General features: G+C 41.0%; 1 protein-coding gene across 2 annotated transcripts in view; it reads right to left on the bottom strand.

The window, feature by feature from the left end:
* Positions 1–7,581: 7,581 nt before the first annotated feature.
* AQR (aquarius intron-binding spliceosomal factor) overlaps positions 7,582–21,376 on the bottom strand; it is a 71,761-nt gene continuing 57,966 nt past the window's right edge. The window contains exons 30-35 of one of the 2 annotated variants that reach the window (XM_054970735.1): positions 18,185–18,356; positions 17,045–17,215; positions 12,554–12,639; positions 10,974–11,148; positions 10,691–10,804; positions 7,582–8,101 (exon numbers count right to left, since the gene is read on the bottom strand). In XM_054970735.1, coding sequence (XP_054826710.1) covers positions 7,799–8,101; positions 10,691–10,804; positions 10,974–11,148; positions 12,554–12,639; positions 17,045–17,215; positions 18,185–18,356 — 1,021 coding nt within the window. In that variant the 3' untranslated portion in view covers positions 7,582–7,798. Of the gene's footprint in view, positions 8,105–10,690; positions 10,805–10,973; positions 11,149–12,553; positions 12,640–17,044; positions 17,216–18,184; positions 18,357–21,376 lie in introns of both variants that reach the window. The other variant, XM_054970733.1, reaches the window with a different exon arrangement.

The raw sequence follows: 21,376 nt of genomic DNA on the forward strand, positions 1-21,376 counted from the left end.
CCAGCAGAAAACAATGTATGGGTAAAAAGCACTATCAAATCCATCTATTTCTTCTTTGGTAGTACTAATCAGGGCTGACCCTACTTAGCTTCTAAGACCTCACAATACTGAGCTAACCTGGGCCATCACTGAACTGCCAGCTTATATTTTGTGAGGGACATAAAGCAATTTCCACACTGGTGTCTCAGTAAAAGGAAGTCAAAAGGGGCTAGTTGGGATCTAAAAATGGAGTTTGGATATAGCTGAATTGATTTAAAATGATATCCATTAAAAGTTGATGTTCGTGACAACTCCATCCTTTATAGGCTGCCATTTTAAGAAATATTTCCCTACATGGAACTGAGTGTCATATGTGATGATCTGAGTGAGTGGGCAGAAAATATAATTGTTTTCTTGCAATATTAATAAGGAAGCAAAAAAATCTATCTGATTCCTAAAAAGACAATCCATGAAAGCCAAATGAAATTTGGGATATGGGTGGATGGGAAGCTAAATATTAACAGTCGGTGTTGTAGCAGCAAAAAAAGGCAAATAACATTCAATTTCAATTGAATGCAATCTCAGGATGTATCAACAAAGGCATAACATCCAAATCACATGATGTCATTGTTCTACTAGATACCACATTGGTCAGGCTCCGCCTAGATTATTGAGTGCAATTCTAGAGGCCTTGTTTCAAAAAGGATGTGGAAAAATTGGAATGGGTGCAGAGGAGAGCAAACAGGATGATCAGAGATTTGGAGACCAAGTCCTATGAGGAAAGACTGAGGGAGTTGGGAATTTCAGTTTGGAGAAGAGGAGGTTGAGGGAAGACATGATTGCTCTCTTTATTTAAAAGTATTTAAAAGGCTGTCAGGGAAGGGAAGAAGGCTGTTCTTGTTGGCAACAGAGGATAGGACTTGAAACAATGGGATTAAACTAGCAGTGGGCACCAACAGCAATATGAACAAAAAAAAAGCCAGGAACAGCCTGATTAGCTGTTCGCAGCAAGCTGTTTGTGAGGCCCTGTTCCCGACGAACACGTGTTCGTTCCAAGCCCTGTTCCAAGCTATCGGTGAAGCTCCAGCGACAGCGGAAGAATCTGCTCCTGCTCTAACATGCCCTTCCCTTGCTCCTGAGCTCCTGGAGAAAAACTGGAATGAGGGCATGTTAGAGCAGGAGCAGATTCTTCCGCTGTCACTGTGGCTGGAGCTTCACCGACACGGCGGCTTTCTCCAGAGCAGCTCCCCGGGAGCAGGACACCCAGGGAGAAAGTAGCAGCTGCCCGCCCCCAAACGATCGTTGAGAGCAGGCTTGTGACTGGAGGAACGATTTGCAAAAGCTGCTGCCGCAGCCAGCTTTCTCTGGCTCTTCAGGCAGCGATTCTAACAGAGAGGGGAAGGACACTGGGACTTCAGTTCCCCGGAAAACTTGTGAAAACGATCAAGTGTTGTCCACGTGAAAAAAGTCACTTGTAGCTTGGCTCTTAGTGAGCCTCTACACCACAAAAGGAACGTCCTCCCCAAATTTTATGCTTCTAGGTCCAGGGGTTTGGGCTGGGCGTTGATGAGTCAGTCAAGGATACTTGTCTTCGTCAGATCAGGCAACTTGCCCCCTACCTGACGCCCCAGGACCTGGCTACAGTGATCCATGCAACGGTCACCTCCAGGCTAGATTACTGTAACTCACTCTACGCTGGGCTACCCCTGGGCCTGATCCGGAAACTACAACTGGTCCAGAATGCGGCGGCACGGGTCCTGACTGGTATACCTTACCGGTCACACATCACACCTGTCCTGCGCCAGCTGCACTGGCTTCCGGTTGAATTCCGAATCAGGTTCAAAGTGTTGGTTCTTACCTTTAAAGCCCTGAGTGGGTTGGGACCGGCATATCTTCGGGACCGCCTCTCCCTGTACGTTCCCCGGAGATCGCTCCGATCAGCGAATAAATATTTACTTGTGGTTCCCGGCCCTAAGGAAGCCCGCCTCGCTTCAACCAGGGCCAGGGCCTTTTCAGTCCTGGCCCCAGCCTGGTGGAACGCTCTGTCAATGGAAACCCGGGCCCAGCGGGACATATTATCGTTCCGCCGGGCCTGTAAGACAGAGCTGTTCCACCAGGCGTTTGGTGATTGAAGGGGGCGGTGCCATGTTGGCCTCCCACCTTTGGGGTGGGGAAGGTTCTCCCCACCACTGCACCTTGTTAATTTGTTTTATTATTTGTATATTGATTTTAGTTTTTGTTTTTATTGATTTTAACTGTTCACCGCCCAGAGCCCCTGGGGATGGGCGGTATATAAATTGAAAAAATAAAAAATAAAAAAATAAATTATATAGAGAGATTGTTGCGTTCATCAGAATGTGCATGTAAGAGACTTCAACATCAGCTCCAGAGAGCTTCTTTAAACCATGTGGATACACACAGCCAAAATGTAAGTACATTTGTATGTTCACAAGAAGCAGCCCACACTTCCTACCCACCCCACCCCCCAATTCTGCACCACTAAGCTTACTTGCTTCAGTAAAAATTATAGTAACATACTTTATAGTAAGACTGGGAAAGGAGATGAGTCAGAAGAAACAGTTGTCCTCAACGCCTTGTTTTATTGCATAGTTTAGGCTGACAGGATGCCAGTGGGTGAATGTTGTATGAGTAGGGAGTAATTTAGGACAAATGGCTCACCAATGAAATCAGACTCGAGTTTGTAACAGAGAAGCATTGTATACTGTGTACTAAAAATATGTATGTTAAAAGTGGAAATAAAGTGGACAATATCAGATCCATCTACCCCTACCTCCACCATACACAAAATCATCCATTTAAATCTTTTTCTACCGGAAACTGAAGACCTGAGGTTCAGAAATAATGCAAAATGATGAGCCTGCTAGGATCAGTACATTAAACAGAAGGCAGAGGTTTATTGCCAACCTGGCTCTTCTATTGAAGGTTAATGCATCATGGCAGTAGCTAAAAGGTCAAATCATCGCATTGTGACTGACTCTTTAAGGGTCAAGAGGAAAGTGAACAGTGATTAAACCACTTTTCGAGGCCCTTGAATTTCAGCGAGCTACTGGAGCCAGCACAATCAAACCTCTAGCCAAATGAGCAGAGTTCAGTTAAGCTTGTCCTTCTGGGCCCCTCTTGTCCCTGAAACAGCAATCTGACTTGTGTAGATTCATGGTGCTGCAAAACTTCCATAAAGCGGTTACGGAAAAATGCAGTAACACACAAGCATCCCAACCACCGAGAATCAAATGTTTCTCTCTGCATAGCATCAATCTTTAGTTCTGTTTCTTGAACAGTGTGGTGGGAGAAACATTTCATAAAGTAAAGTGCTTTGTATCATATACAGTGTTTTGGGAAGATCCAACCAGTTTGTTCATGGCAGATAGAGATGTATCTGTCTCTTGGTTGCTACAGATGATCCTTACCAGCTCTTGTAGCCTAGTGCCATGAATGTCTCTTCTTAGCTGTAGTGGAATTTTCTTCGTTTTACTTGTATTGCAGCAAACTTTAACCAATGAACTAAGGGCACGTATCTTGTAAAGTATATCAACATGCCATGTTTTTCATGCATGTAGCTTCGCCGGCATATACTGAACAAATCAATTGATATGTCGCCTTTTTATTCATTTATTTTTCACATCTGTTCAACAGAAGTTTTGGAACCCTCAGCCATATCATTTTTTTATAGTCTCAGTATACCATACCAACATGGCAGCTTCAGTTAGGATATTAATTGCTATTAACAGGTTCCTCCCAAAGTAAAATTTCCCCTACCACTTGAACAATATTTGAAACAGTAAAAAGCAGCACTCTACTTATCTCCCTTTATAATAATTAATAAAACACTCCATGTTTCCAAACAATTCTCCTAAAAATAGTTCTTGTAACAGAAAGATGTCAGATTTAAGCAGCAGGATGCTGAAGCGCCTCACGATGCATAACAGGACTACTCTAACGTTCCAGCCTAGCAATGTAGGAATTCGTAGCTGATAAATGTGCAGACCGTGTCACATTTATCGCGTGCAAGTATAGAAGTGCCAGGACTTTTATTAGACAGCTCTCTCCACCTGGATACTGTACAGTTTCCCACAATCTAAGTTTTATGGCACCTGACAGCAAATCTATGCAGAGTTACTCCAGTATAAGTCTGCTGAAGTCAATGAATTTAGAACGTTCTCTCTCCTTAGGACTATGCTGTGGCTGTCCAATTGCTTTCTAAATTTTTAGATTCATCTTTGGGTGCTGTCAACAACACAAGGAATGCTCCACAGGTCTCCAAGAGTAGCTGTCTCAGATTCCTCAATTTGTGCCTACTCAGTGACTTTGATGGATAGGATTAGCATAGGTATCCTTAGCTGATCATGACTACAACTCCCTCCTAACTTACATTCTCAAACAGGTTGCAGAACATGTCTAATGAGAGGATCAGCCCTAATCAGACAAGAACTGCAACAGTTTTGCATGCTTTCACCAGTTGCTTTTGCATTCATTCCGGCTTCAAGTTAAAGTGTATGAGCAAAAATATTTATTTTATTTTAATTTTATCGTATTTATATTCCGCCCTCCCCGCAAGCAGGCTCAGGGTGGATATCTCAAGCTACCAGCAGCTGTTTTTGCCAGTGTTTGGATTTAATTTTTTTTTAAAAGCAGAAATAAGTTGTTAGATACCAGAATATTTTTAGAAAATAGGTTAGAAAGCAGACGATCCTTAGCTGAGCTGGTCACATGTTGCCTGAAGGCCTTGTACTATTCATCCCTGATTAAGCATATGAATGTTGGTTTATGAAGCTGTATTACCCACTCTAATCTCTGCACCATTAGGCCCCTTTTAGTGACAGGTTAAATAGCTATTTTTTTCATGCCTGCTGGAATTTTAAGTCACATATTTTCAAAACCATTTATTTTGCCAAGACAATTCAAAAATGCAAATTCACAAATGATTACATTATTCAGTGCAGTTACCATGAAACTGACAGTACGAGAATGACTGAGGACAATTTTTCCTCATTAACAAAGGAAGCCTGTATCTGATGTTATGACAAAAAATGATCTTGCTTTTTTCTAACGATGGTTGTTGTGGATTTTCTGGGCTGTATAGCCATGGTCTTGGCATTGTAGTTCCTGATGTTTCGCCAGCAGCTGTGACTGGCATCTTCAGAGGTGTAGCAGCAAAAGACAGAGATCTCTCAGTGTCACACTGTGACACTGTGGTGCACAGTCTGTCTTTTGCTGCTACACCTCTGAAGATGCCAGTCACAGCTGCTGGCGAAACGTCAGGAACTACAATGCCAAGACCACGGCTATACAGCACAGAAAATCCACAACAACCAACTAACAGTTTTAAGATTCAAGATTCTTTCAGAGGGCTGTATTTTTGTCAAGAAATCCCAGAAATTTTACAAGCAAAAATTACTCTGGATAGCACCACCCCCCTAACTTTGGAACATTCTTTTAGCTAGTGGATTTATAGTTGTTATTTTATCTGCAAAGTTTATTCTGTCAGTTATAAATCTGGAACTTTATGAAAGGATGTAAATTCAAGTTGCTCTGGAACACCTACTCTAGTTGTTCATCACCCCTCTGTGTAGTCTTATTTCATAGGCTTTTACAATGATAGCTTGTGAATTGTACACAAGATCAGAATGAGGCAAGTTTTTTTTCATCTTCACATCTCTGTTTTTAAAGGCAATAATGCAAAGCTTTGCAAAGCCCCTAATTACTATACATGCACCGGAGATGGTATCTACAGAGACAATGGTCGTTTCCACACGACCTTAATGGGACAGCCTGCTAATGGAACTTTGGCGGGTTATTTCACTCATTACATATGTCATCATTTCCCATGCACAAGCAGGTTGTGATGATCCCGGTTTTTAAGCGTTTATTGTGAAACTTTTGTTCTGTTTATATTTTTGATGCCACTTTTTTCATGCGATAATCTACCATAACAATGCATCTGGAGGCTTTTTTCGCTTCAGAAGAGCTCTCTCACAAATCTCCACCCCCTCCTCTTGTTATTACCTATTCCACCCCCAGACGCATGCGAGCATCTGGCTCGCATGCACAATCGTATAATTCCCCCTTTTAAAACTTTTTAAAACAGTCCTTGCGCTATTACGATAAAGGGAATCATACTGCAGTGCTTGCTACATTGGATCACTTAGCAATCGGGCTGGCAGCATCAGTCAAAGGGGGGATCGGGAAAGAGATCAGGGGCTCCTCTTCTTCTGAACTCTCAGCTGCCGCTTGGCTTGTGCACGGCCCTCCCAAGGCCCTACGGAGGCAGCAGGCAGCCCCGCCTCCAGCTGCTGCAGGACCTTGGGAGGTCTTCGCCACTGCACTGAGCCTTTCTGTGTGTCTGGAAGCCCAAGGAGGCGGCAGGGAGGCAAACTGTTTCGCCCCGACTCGCTTCTTATCCCTGCTTACTACGCCTGCATGGGGATAAAGAGCAAGTGGTTGGTTGCACAGTTTGCCTTTTATATAGTAGGATGTGAAATCGTGCAATTGCGCTACTCTACTTTTCACATATTTATGAAACACTTTTGCATTTAAAACTTTGAGTGGGAAATCAATGGTAGAGAATGCAGTACTATGCATGCCTAGTTTCTACAGAAGCTGAAAGACAGGACAATGGTATAGCGCAATCCCACGTGCGCTCAAAAATGGGGGGAAAAAGGAAAGTTGGGTGAGAATGTGCCAACATAATTTGTGACAAGGTACAGATAAAGAATGCATTTTCGGTTTGGGGATCTTTTTCCCCACAACAAACACCCACAAAGCACGCATGAGGATGATGCATGTTGAAAGATGAGTTCTCGAAGCAGATTGGGAAGATGCAGTTTTGGGACAGGGAAAGCCCGGAAAAATTGGAGCATGTGGAAGTGACCAATGTTTTCTTTTTCATATATATATCAGATTGTGGGTTAAAAAAAAGCTTCATTGCATATGATTTAACTATCACTTTCTCTCCAGGAAGGTCAGTAAAAACTGTGATCCTACATGAAATTGTGATTCTCACACAAAGTAATTAAGCATCAACTCTCTTTCCTACTAAAGCTAATTATGTTGATAATATGCCTTAAATTATTCAAACAGAACATGTGTTAAACTGTTTCTAGATTATGCCACTTCAGGCTGCAGATGTCAGATTAATACTGCTTTTGCAGTATTAATCCCTTACCAACAGACACTAGATATCAGGAACAATGGTCCTAACTCAGCCCTCTTTGACATGCTAGTTTTCAAGCATGCAATCCCTTCACTACAAATCTGAAGTGTTATAGTCCAGGAACAAGTGTACTACAAAGTTTTACATAATTCACTGTTTCTGAAGACTAGATCTTAAACATGTACTTTGGTATTTGCTAAAAACTGGGGCCAAAAACATTAGGCAAAATTAGGACAAAGACTTGTTATTTGACTTTTCTGATACTTTACACATCTGAACCAAAGCAAACTGGCAATAGTATTTTCCTTTTGTGCAACCCAAGAGAAAAATGAAGAAACAAAGAAGATTCATGTCAGTTCTGAAACCCATCAACATAATATTTGATCTGGACTGAAAAATCATTTATAGTACAAATTAAGAAGTCACAGAAATTGTAAAAAAAAACCTTTATTGGAACACAGCACAAATAAAAATGTGTGCTGCAATTATATGAGCAATCCTTCAATTACAATATTAATAGTTCATTTATTATTTAGGGTAGAAAAACGATACTGCAAATATTCAGTATCATTTATTTCTATTTAACATTGATTTGGCCCACTAAAGTAGTTAGTGGACAGATGTAGCATTGGTCATTGTTTCAGTCACCTAAGAGATCTGTTCTTCTGCATTTGCTTGACACAATAAAGTTGATTTCTCAGTGTCCTCCTCTGTTTCACTGTCTTCACTATCGCTATCCCTTCCAGGATGTTCAGGCATCTTTCGATGCTCCTCCTCTTCCTCTGATGCCTTTTCTTTCTCATCCAACACCTTCTCTACTGCAGACTCCACTACTGTGGTTTTGGTTTCAGCTTCAGTTTCCATTTCAACTTCCTGATTCTGAACTCTTTCACTTTCTTGAGAGTGGAGTGTGTCACTTTCTTCAACAAGTGCTGGAGGAGGCAATAAATCCTGCTAAAAAGAAAACAAAACCATTCGCTATGAAAACATTTGTTGTTCATGCCTGAACTAGGGTTGCCAACTCTGGGTTGGGAAATCTCTGGGGATTTAGGGGTGGAGCCTCGGGAGTGGAAGCAGCTCAGCATGGATGTGATGTTATACAGTCCACTCACTGAAGGTATCATTTTCTCCAGGGGAACTGATCTCTGTTGCTTGGGGATCAGTTGTAATGCTGCAACATCTCCAGGCCCCAGCTGAAGGAGGTTGGCAACCATAGCTTGAGCACAAGTTTTGAATCTGGGACAAGTTAGGCATACTAGACCAAGATTTAATATAATGTAGGTGTGTTAAAATACTGAGTACTTTCCAGTTACTAAATATACTTGCCTGTTAAATTAGATTTTGCTTTCTAGGAATTCTCTGAATCTTATTTACAGTTAGACTGCTTAAGCCTTACAGTTATTTGCTGGTAAACAATAATCCATGCATGGAAAGCACAAGGAATTTCCCTACATTCCTCTTCATTCCTGCAACCCTTTCTGATCCCTGAAAAGATCATTCATGGGACTGCAGGACGTACACGGAAGAAAAGAGTTGCAGGTTGGGAGGCTGGATTAGAGAGAGAAAAGAATATCCCCCTCCTCTTAGCAGAGCATGCAGAAAATAGAGGAGGCACATTTTCACTCCTTGACCCTCTTCACTCCAACCACCAACTCTGACTGGTCATAAGTCCTGAAATAATCTTCCCAGACATCAGAAAGGGCTGCAGGAATAATTAGAAATACAGGGAAACTCCAGGTTCCATGCACAGACGGCTGGATATGGATTGTTACTATATGTTTATATGGTAGCTTTAATACAGAACTCTCTAATGTGTGGCATAAGCCCACCTGAGTGACAGTAATCAAGTAGGCTGGCTATGGACCAGGAGATGTACAGAATTTCTGAAAAGAAAACTCTGATTTAATCAAGCAAGTGTAATGGGTAGGCTGAAATACTATATGAATTGTTATGCTAACCACATGAAGGAAAAAATAGCAATTTTGATAATAGAATTATGACCTTCCCTGACTCAAATCACCAGGTGAAGCAGTAGAGATCTTGGGTTGCTGCTGGACAGCTGTGGTCAGTGGCTGAAAGTGAACAAATCTAAAGTGAACTCAGACAAGACAGAAGTGATACTGGTTGGGAAAGTGAAGATATTGAAGGACATTGTGCTGCTCCCCACTTTCAATGGGGTTGAGTTGACCCTTGCTGATTCGGTTAAGACCCCAAAGGTTATACTAGTTACAGCACTACTGCTAGAGAAGCAAGTAAATGCAGCTCCAAAAAAAGGCTTCTTCCCACTCAGGCTAGCCCGGAAGATGGCCCCCTACTTTGACACGGTCGATCTAGCCACCCAGATTCATGCCATAGTAACATTAAAACTAGACTATTGTAATGCACTCTACATAGGTATCCCCTTGAAGTCAACTCTGAAACTCCAGTTGGTGCAGAATGCTGCAGCTCGGTTATTACTGAGAGCTAGGCAAAGCATGCATATTACTCCCATTCTACCATCACTTCATTGGCTACTTATCAGTTACCAGGCTCAATTCAAGGTACTGGTTATCACATAAGGCCCTACATGGTCTTGAGTCCTCAAATCTACAGGATCTCCTCTCTCCCTATGCTCTACCATAGCAGCTTCGTTCATCTGAACAGGCCTCCTGCAGAGAAATCTTCCTACATATCCAATACTATTTCATTTGTTGTTTTAAAGGTGCTATCATTCATTGTAGAATTTCGGCAAATAATTATACAGAATTTGATCTACTATTAACTCATGTTTCTGACAGCCATGGATAGATTTGATGGTACACTAGCCAACAGGGAGAATGACACTCAAACTCTGAAATTACTACATCTGGATCTCCTAATATATGGCCAAAACACTCTTTTTTGGAAGATTAATTATAGGCATTCAGAAAGCTGAATCTCTCAAATTAGGGATTTCTTTGTCCTTGGGGGGAAAAAAAGATAAATTTCATGCTGCCGGATACAAACTGGGGCTCCTTCTGTGATGCAGCTGGTACAATTTTTATACATGCATGATTACTGTCATTCAATCTTTTTGTAAGAATGGACTAATATGATGTTAAAAATAACATTTTAACAGTATTATGGAAAAAAAGAGTGTATTCTGGGGAACAGAGTATGGATTATGTATGTACAAGGTTACCAGTAACTCATATTAACTAGTGCTGAATACAATACGTCTTGGCCTGTTCCTCAGAGTATTTGGCTACTGCAGTTTCTGTTCATATCAACAACTCTGTTCTAGTAGAATACTCCAAATGAGCAATTTTTAAAGCTAGTTTTCACAAATCATTTGTTATCAGGAAATGTTCTCTATTGTTATCATTAACATTTTAATTCATAGATTTGTATCCCATCTCTCAGTCAAGGACTATGTCAATAAAATTAATTCAAAATTCAACAATATAATAAAAACTCATACTGTTAAATCACTAAAGCAGATCTGTTGCAGAAGTCAACAGCAGATGCCTAGGGAAACAGCAGGTTTTAAGACAGAAGTTTCTTAACTTTCAGTATTTTTACCTGTCTGTACTGCCGTGTACTTTGTATCATATGCATGTACATGTTGTACACAAAGTTGGCCATCTGAGGCATATTCTTTATAAGATGAACTTGGTGAGATGGATGTTCTCCATTCTGGAAGGAAGAAATAGTTACTATTAAGAGAAGTTTAAAGCAAAACCAAAAGTGAGACAAAAGAATCAAAATGAGAGTTCCACTCAAAGAAAAAGGAAAAGATCTATTTTCAGTTGTTACATTCCAATAAGCAGTATATATATATGGAATTCGAGACAGCTATCCATACCTGCCGCACTGTTGGAAAATACTCTGTAGGGATGATGTGCAGTTGAAGAGGGCGGGCAGTGAGCTGGCTGAAAGCTGGAGTCAGTTCAAAACAGTTCTGGAATAGCGATACTCTTGCAAATATATACAGACCAAGTCTGGCTCTTGACATTGCAACCACCAAACGCCGAACATCCCTTCAAGAAGTTAAATATATTCTATTAGAACCAACTACAATGCTTTATTTATTACAACAACGTCTGTGTATAGAAAAGCAATCTTACAGTCATAAACATGCACACCAGAAAACTTTATTAAGATAATCAAAGTGTAATGTTTTTTCTCTTTAAATGTAAGTTATCACTCTGAACTGTGAATATTTTTAAAGAAAGATTAAAAGGGAGAGACTGGCACACCATTAAGAAATCCTAAGATTGTCCTTATTCAGGAAAATCTTTGAAACATTCTCCCTTGCCATCTTCAATTGCTAAAAATGTCTCCCGCAGCCACCCCTGCATCAGTGGCTGTAACTTCTTTAGCGCTTGCTCATTCATACTCTCCCCCAAATAATCACTGATGCAATATTACTACTGTTGTAACTAATTGCTCTGATCCAAATATTTATGCTAATAGATATTGCCATTTCCCAACAGATAACCAGAGAGGGGAAAATGTAAGCGTGGTCACTGAAGCATGCCTATGCAAAGAGAAGATGCAGCACTACATCTCATATACAGAAGAAAATTCCCATTTAGGTAAAAACCCATCTTCCACAACTCCTTCAATCTTTAGGCAATCTCAACTGGGTATTATTCAGCATGATAAAACTCATTTCCCCACTAATAAAACGTAGCTGGAAATACAGGGATAATTAAACAGAAGTGAGCAAAGTGACTATAAAATGTTAATTTAAAAAACCGTAAGTGGAATCAAGCTTTGAATTGTTTTTCAACAAACGCTTTCACTGCAGCTAAGGGTGGTCAGTTTCCATCAGAGGGACATACCATGCACCAATGGAACACACTGCCTTTGCCTAAGCAGACCTCTGCCATTGCACTTTGGAACAGAATTTAGATCGGTAAGCCAACACTTCAATACAACAACAACAACCAATTTATATACTGCCCTTCAGGAAAACTTAACACTCACTCAAAGCGGTTTACAAAGTGTGTTATTATCCCCAAAACAATCACCTTGTGAGGTGGGTGGGGCTGAGAGAGTTCCGAGAAGCTGTGACAGACCCAAGGCCACCCAGCTGGCTTCAAGCAGAGGAGTGGGGAATCAAACCCGGTTTTCCAGATTAGAGTCCTGCTGCTCTTAACCATTACACCAAACTGGCTCTCCTCGCATAGCCAAACTATAGTTTTTAAAAAGTCTGGACAATGATCCACTGCAAGTGCAGTGCATAGGAAGGATTCCTGTACAATTCAGAGTCCCATTTACCCATAGCATAGACATGGGAGATTGGATACAAATATGGGAAGAGTGCATGAAGTGGGTGAAGGGGAAACAGGAATCTATGAAACTCTAGGTGAATGCACCCACATTAGCCCCACACCTGTGGTAGGAATGAATTGTGCCCTGGGCTATTTAACCACATACCTCAAGTGTCCAACTGCTTTAGTTCGTACAAGTGAAAGGATGATATAATCATTCTGCTGACCTTGAAACCTGTCCACGGTTGTCACCTACCAGAAAGATGGAAGGTATTAAAGTAATATTTCTATTTCTATTTATGACTACTTATAATCTGGCTCTCTTCCCACAAAGGGAGCCCAGGGTGGCTTACAATGAAATTAGCACTAATAACAACAAATCAGATTTCAATTTAAAGCTGAACTACCAATAACCGTCCCATATAAAACACAAGCTATTAACAAAGACTTTGTAAGCAGTGAGCCTGGCCTCCGCCATTTTAATAGCAGTTTTTATATGACTGCTCATGGTATTAAAAGTGTACAAGCCTCTGGAGTTTAAAATGGCTGCAGCACAGCCACCAGAGAGCCCTTGCGGTTGTCAGATCCTGCCCTGGAGAACCAGGCATGTAAGGAATGCCACACTGGAATGCAGAGTATTGTGATGCGACTGGCCCCGCTATCCACCCAAGCTCGGAAGGCCCAGAGCAATAAAGGTCTTGCTGAGTCACCCCCACTTAGCATATTCCTTTCCCTCCTCCCGTGATGAGATCTCCTATCCATGATTGAGGAACTGATCAATTGGCATTCATAAGCATGTACAGTCATTCCTGGCACAATGCATCTTCTCCCTAAAAACACAACCTAGCTCCGGTGTACTTCATCAGAAAACTATTCCTTTGTGCAAGCGCTGGAACACACTTTGCATTTGCTTTCACACACCCTGGCAGCCATCAACCAGAGCCATCAAACCTTTTGTCCAACCCAGGAACTAACCATTAGAGTCTTTGTCCTAACTGCTAGGAGGACACTCCTCCACCTCAGGACACATTTTAGGTAGGCCCTGGCCCCATTCAAATCGTACAAGCCTTCTGGCTTCTCCCTTAGGGTCACTTCCCTAAGCCTCTTGCTCTCCTGGCCGAGGATGCTGGCGTTCAAAGCTACTCTTTTCCTCCATGGACTGGACCCCTTCTCCAGGATAGGTAGATATAATTACTCCTTCTTGCTCTCTGGCTATATTTCCTAGGACTTTCTCTTTGCGTATGTGATTATTTCCCCCCAGTAATTGCCGTGTATGTGCATGAAGTTCTGTTCTTTAATAAAAGTTACTGATTGATTTGAAGCACCAGACTCGCTTGGCTTATTGGGATTGGGACCCCATAGACACAGGTGATTCGATTCCAGTTACCGCCTCTCGTATAGCCGTCTTCCTTGCAAGCTAATTCCCCCCCATAAACCATAAAATCATATTTATTCAAGGAGACCACTTCAGGTAACAACTAATTTCCCCACTTTCTCCCAAGGGCCTTAACAGGGCTTTCTAAATGCTACCAAGATGCCTCAGCGATCCTGAAAGGTAGACATGGGCACGAAATGGAAAAAACCAAAACGAGAGGTTCATGTTTTGTCATTTTTCATCAATGGCGAACCACAAATTTTCACAAAATTGACCCGTTTCACGAAATGATTAGTTAGTTTAGTGATTCGTCAAAATCAGAGGCATTTCAACAGTCCCCTTCACCTAGAGAGATGACAAACTTGCAGGGAGACTTCAGCAGGTTCTCCTCCACCCACCCTCCAGTTTGGCCAAGATTGCAATATGTTGATTTGGAGGCTAAGGCCTGAGACTAGGCTGAGGGGAGGAGTGGAAGAAAAAAGGCACCCTCACCCAAAGACCTTCCCACAGCAAGGCCAAGAGCTGGAAAAGAGGCTTCTCAGTCTCTTTTAAAGCAGCAGCAGCCAAAGCACAATCTCAAATCCACACTCTCTCTCACTACTCCAATCCCAGCAACAACAGCAAGTCCTCCCTCTCCCTCTGTCTCTCAGGACTGAAACACGAGGCAGAGAGAGAGGGGCATTTTATAGAAAACACAGGCATAGAGGAGAACAGGAGGTCTGTGGTTAGCTGACAGGGTTTGGAGGGGTGAGATTGGTGTGCCCATGGCAACAGAAGGCCCACCTACTTGGCTGCCTAGGGGATTGACCCCCAGCTCCTGGCTGTATAGGGCAGAATGGAAGCTCTCCAGATGGCTAGGAGAGCTGCCAATCAAGGGTAAGTGGGCTATGATTGGGGTTTCCAATGGCAACAAAAGGTCCAGGCCCATTGTTGACTAGGGAATCAATGGATTAGCGCCAGCCTGTCTGAAATTACGAAACGTTCACAAAGCGAATGAAACAGGCCAAAAAAGTCGTGAATTTTGTGAAAGCTGTGGCACAATGAAATGCTGCTTCACAACACATGAAATGGCTAATTTTGTGAAGAAAATTGCTTCGTATTTCGATTCATGCTCATGTCTACTGAAAGGCTGTTCCATAAAGTGGGATCACTACTGAAAATGCCTAAAATGGACTGAATCCATTCTGACAACAGCGAGTGGTAGCACAAGGCATAACTGGTCAGAGGAATGATACACAAGTTTATACAGGAGAGAATGCATATATCTTCCAGGTTGTCAAAAGCTATACTGATAAGACCTGGGTTTTATCAAAGCTAATTGGCCATTCAGAGTTAAAAGATTTAGAAACAGAATTAGGCAATGGTGAAAATGTCACCAAAAACTAGAGAATATCCTGGGTGCTTGCTAGCAGTAGCTGAATACTATCTGGGCTGAGTTAGTTTCTCCTCTGCCTGCAGGTACTTAGCCAGAGGTGCAAGTCAAAAGGCTACAGACAAATAACTCTTGGCCTCTAGCTCTTAGCCTGATGCCTATATTAGCCAACTCAGTGGACCAGGACCATTCCAGGATACATTTGTGTTTTCTTTACTTGTTTTGTTTATTTAAATTGTGGTGTTTAAACTGATGACTTTAATTGTATTTTGGAATTTTCTCCATTCTTCTTGGGGAGAAAAGTGGTATAGATATGGCTCAAAAAACAAAAATAAAAATAAAAATCCACAAACATGTTATATGTGAACAAAGGAGTCTGTGTGTGGGGGTCCTCAATTACCCATGTACCTCACTTCTTAATGGGGTTTTATTCATGTGTACTTTTATAACTTAATTGCTTCTCTAACAGGGTCCCAAGGCAGTGAACAACAGATATTAAAACTTTTAAAACATTAAAACAATATTTAAAATGTATATAAATATAATAAAATATATAGTTACATAAACACCAGGGCAAACTGGCAATATGAGTTTTACTCTTATGTACCTTTACACCTATGAACCAGTTAACCAGGTACTGTTGGTGTAGTAATATGATAGTTTAAAACAACAGAAAAGTCAACGTTTTAAGTGCAAGATTTCGGTCCAGGAGCACCTTAAAGACCAATTAGATTTTGAGAGTTAAAACTGCCTTCTTCAGAACGTAGAACAATGTTCAGAACTTAGAACACTGTCTTGCTTACTACTGTTAGAACCCCCGTGCATAAAGCCGTATTAGGTCTTTGAGGACATCTCTGTATATTCTGACTGAACATTAGATAGATATGCCCCAAAAGCCTAAAATAAAAGCATTATAATTATTAAAAATGGTTAAACATGCACTTAAGAATATTGATTGTCTCTGCATTCTGAACACAGTGTAGTTGAAAGTACATATCAATATGCTATTTCTTTACTGCAATTTAACTTCACCAAAACACATCTGTGTGCAATTTAGGAAGTGCTGTATATCATTTTTCTGTTCTTGCTTACATAGTTAATTTGATTCCTGAAATGCAGTTACTAACGTTACAATTTTTCGAGAGTTAATTGGTATTGCTTGTAAATATCCACTAGAGACAAGAAACCAACTGGAAAGCTTAAGCAATGTAATCAGCTGTTATTACTTTTTGTGCTGTACTTCAGGGCTTATTTCTTTCAGGCCTTTTGTCTTCAGCAATTTGGGTATTTCCTTTCAAAATACAAATATGTGCCTTTTGACAACTAGCCACTCAACAGGTATTTTCACAGACTTCTGTTGCTAAACATAATTATATAAATCTGGTGTCTAACTAGAATTAGCATTCATTATTTAGGATCTCTCATTGATTAGTTAGACTCATCATATGAAAGACAAAAAACAAATGAATTGAGCTATTCAAAATACCACAGTGACATTCAATCCACAGGCCAAAGCAAATACAGCCTATGTACAAACACATCAGCTTTCTAGTAGACACTGATCTCTGTATGTATTTTGTTATTTATTTACTTCATTTACTTTATTTCCTGCTTTTTATCCCAATGGAGACAAAGCAGTTTACTGTTCTCCCCTCCCCTTGTGAGGTAAGTTAGGGTAAGTGTGTACAGCTGTCCCAAAGTTACCAAGCAAACTTCCATGGCAGAGTAAGGACACATACTTGGGTATCCTATATCCTAGTCTGACACTCTAGATAGTGTAACTGGCTGGGGTAGTCCTCCTTTCTCACTAGGACTCAAGGTACATTACAAACTTAAAACAAATTCAATAAAACTATTGACATTTCTCAAAGACATTAAAACTACATGTGACTCATTATCAGGGGTGTTACCTTGTTTGGTCTTCCAATCATGGGGTTATTCCCACAGCGTTGATTAATAATATCTCGAATCAGGTGTTTCTGTCCATTATATGTTGTCAAGATACTGATCTTCTCTGCTGGGTAACCCAACAGGCACATGTACATGAAAAGTGCAACAACATATTCTGCTTCGCCAAGGTTCTGCAAAGTTTCAGAAATACGTTAATTTTATGTATGCATCTGATAATCAAGATATAGTCTTAGGCTACCATTAAACTACAACAACATAGAAGGAGGAGCAGTCAGCTTCCTGCCTGTGCATCTTTATGATGGGTTCTGTGTTTTGGAAGAGAAAAATAGCAGTGACACTCATGAAGGCTTCAACAGAACCACACCAATGTAACTTATCTGTGATGCTCTCCTTGATTCTTTTGTTTAGCAAACATGTGCACTTCAGTAAATCATTTGCTTGATCCAGCTATTTGCTTAAAAGACATGCTCTCCTTCCTTCAAGGGCAGAAAAGCTGTTGGGTGTCCTACTTCCAAAAGGTCAGTAGAATTACAGCTACCTGCTGAAGAACACTCTCAGCACACTCTCATTTCACCCAAACAACACTGAACTGGAACCACCCCACTGCTTTCCAATCATGATAGGAAATGTTCTGTACACTGTAAATAAGAATGTTTTCTCCACATACATTGTTTGGCATCCTGTCTTTAAATGTTAACTCTGAAAACCTATACATAGTAATGCGTATGTGTGTATGTTTGTTACGGCCATCAAGTTGCCTCTGACCTATGGCGACCCTATGAATGAAAGACCTCCAAAACGTCCTGTCATTAACACACTTGCTCAGATCCTGCAAACTGGAGGATGTAGCTTCCTTTACTGAGTCAAGCCATCTTGTTTTAGGTCTTCCTCTTTTCCTACTGCTACCACTTTTCCTAACATATTGACTTTTCCAGAGAATCTTGTTTTCTCATAATGTGACCAAAGTACGATAACCTTGGTTTTTTCATTTTAGCTTCTAGGAATGAGTCAGGCTTGATTTGATCTAGTACCCACTTATTTGTCTTTTTGACTGTCCATGGTATCCACAAAATTCTCTTCCAGCATCAAATTTCAAATGAATACAAATGGCTTTTAAAACCCAACAGTGTTTCTCTTACCTGATAGAAATAAGGGTTAGGTTCAGATTCTCCTACACCATGGAAATCTTCAACGTTTATGAGCTGGAAATCATACAGGAAACCAGCATTTGCCGTTCTGAATTCCGGCAAGAGTTGTACATGTGGCAAGTTACCCAGATTCTTGTAACGCCAGTTGTAGAGATTGCACAAGCTTTATGGGAAATGCCATAGAAAAAAAAACCTTGATGAGCAGTTCAAAAGTGAGTTTATCCCTTTACTAGTTCATTTTTTAAAATGTACACAAACTGCTTTGGGATTTTGGTGTCACCAATCTAGTATCTCAAACTGGTGAATTAAAAGCAAATTCACTGATTAGTATTGTAAAACATAATCCGACTATCATCACAAGCTCTGGATCCAATAGCACCTTGAAGACCAATTAAATTTCCATGTTATGAGCTTGTGAGAGTCAAAGCTCCCTTCTCAAAAGCTCATACTTTGGAAATCTAGTTGGTCATTAAGGTGCTATGATCTTGCTCATCAACTGCAGGCCAACATGACTACCCACCTGAAACTATTATCACAACAGTGTCAAGCTACAAAAAAAATAGGGGTGAGGAAATTAACCTTCCTCTCATCAGTGGTCACTACAAATTCAAACAAAAGTGCAAATTTGGGAGAAAATCTCAGTGGAACTCAAGAGTTATGGTAGGACATATGACAATGTTCAGATATGTAGGGACCAAACAGTTTAGGCCTTTATAGGTAATAATCAGGCCCTTGAACTGTACTCCAAAACACACACATTTCCAGGCAATGGCGTAAATGTGTCAAAAGCAATCTCTTAACAGACTGGTTCCACAGTCTGTTCCTGCTGCATCTTCAAATACATTTCTTGAGTATCTGCACACAGAAGTCACTTCTTGAGGTTATAACAGCACAAGTGATGGTGATTCAGAGATGGCCAAACCGAGATTGGTAGGCATTCTTTTTTGGAATGGGGGAGAAAGTTGACATAGTACCCTCAAGGCCACAATGTGCCATATTCCAGGTTATCCTGCTAGTCATTACAATTGATTTTTCGATTTAACAAAACAAAACCCACTTTCAAGCAACTACCAGGTCCTAAGAATGTTTAAATCTTTTACAAAGATTTCAATCTCCAACAACAGAAAATGAGCAGAGAGATTACTACTACTTCTAGAAACAAGGGTCAGAAATGTTCAGTGTAAATTAGAACGTTGAAAGGTCTGCAAGCAGATGAAATGGGGAGATACAAGTACGATACATTTGTCAGTCCAGAAAATGCTGCAAGGCGGTACACTGGTGAGGCTTTTTCCTTATAGCAAGTACACACAAGTTTAAATACCATGTCCAAGCCTTAGCCAGGCCATGACATTTTTTGCCCATGATTCCTACATGCCATATTATTTTTCTGATACTGAGCTAAGAAAAAAGTGGTTAAAGCTTGCAGAAACAGAAAACCCTCATTATTTTAGGTTTCCTTTATGGATTTCACCAATCAGAACAGCAAGAGTCCCCAACTCCTAAGTTGTTGCCTGCATTTCCTGGTCTTCTTTACAAAAGAATTCACTTATGGATTTGCTTGGTTTTCTAACAAACATCTAAAGGTCATTTTGAAACCTTCTGCAGTAGAGTTTAAGCTAAATACTTGATGAATCCAAGCATACATCACAGCTATTTATAACACTGGCTTGGATCCCACAGAACATTTCTGCTGACAGAAAGGACTTCCTTCAGCAGAACAGAGTTTCCTTGCCTTCTCTCTGCCACTGCAGCCTAAAATTCCCCCTGAAGTCTCCTCTGGGGCACAAGGGACTCCCTCTCCCTCAGAGCAGACTGAAGGGGAAACAGCTGTGTACATGTACAGGAGAGGGAGACCTCTTTCTACAGGAATTCAACTCTATGATTTCTCCCTACAAATCTATTTATTTACTTCATTTATACCCCCTTTCACCCCAGAGCAGCCATCATTTTATTCTCATAACAACCCTGCAAGGTAGGTTAGGCTGAGAGTGTGTGACTGGCCCAAGGTCACTCAGTAAGCTTCTATGACAGAATGGAGATTTGTACCTGGGTCTCTCAGATCATAGCCCAGCGCTGTAACCACTATACTACCAGCTCTCACAAACAGCCATGACCATCTTCTATTGCAGCTTCTTTGTTTATTGCAGAGAAAACTGGTCATTTTACTGTGCATGCAATATTCATAATTGATGGCATCGGTTACCTATTTGAACTCAGTTATTTTTCTATCTAGTCAAAAAGTTGTATAAAGTAACTGTTTGCAATCTGACTTAACCACTGACTTTTCAACTGCATAATCACATATTCATCATTTAAAAACATTTTTTCTTTTTTTTTCCTGGGCTGAAGCTATTCCAAATGTTCCCTTTCACTTCCTGAAAAGTTTTCTACCACTGAGATCTAGAGGTGTGCACCAGGGGGGAAAAAGGGTTCCATCTGGATCCAGGTATCAGGAATACATAAAAAATTGATATCCCTGGAATTCGGGTCAGATTCTCTAACCTGGTTCAGTAAGATAAGAGAATCCCAAATTTATCTGGCCATTATTCCCTATTAGCAACAGAGCCTCTTTTTTTTTTTTTTTAAATGGGCCTTAGAAAACAGAATGCAGGAACACCTGCTGTGGTGGCGCCCTCTGGAGGGACGGGCCAGCTGGCCTTGTCTTCCTGTTGCAGAGACACCCTCCAGAGGCATGGATCGGCTCATCTGGCCTTCCTGCTGAGGCCGTGCCCTCTGGAGGCCATATTGGCGACAACTCAGTTTTTATCCTGGTGCTCCTGAGCAGGCACACCAGGATAAAAACTGAATCATCATCACCAGTACGGCTTGCCTTTTATATAGAAAGATGAAGAAAAACTATCCCGGAGCCATGAGGGCACAGGTCAAGGGAGATGATTTTGCCTTCCCTTGCATGCCTGGAATGAAAAGGGAAAAAAGGGGGGAAATCTTGAGAGAAGCTAGCCAGCAGAATTTGCCAGACAAAACTGAATAAACTTGGTTTCACCTGGGCAATCATAATCCAATGTCCTGATTTGATTTGGGATTCCCTCATTTAACCCTGTTTTATCCAGATTATGTCAATTAGGCATACATCCATTTTTTAAATTCAATTGATGGGTACTGAATCACACACCCGTACCGAGATCTGGGCTGTATGATCTTTTTGGCTTTTGTAAAAGGCCC

Source organism: Eublepharis macularius, chromosome 2 (genome assembly GCF_028583425.1).
Source record: "Eublepharis macularius isolate TG4126 chromosome 2, MPM_Emac_v1.0, whole genome shotgun sequence".
Lineage (NCBI taxonomy): Eukaryota > Metazoa > Chordata > Lepidosauria > Squamata > Eublepharidae > Eublepharis > Eublepharis macularius.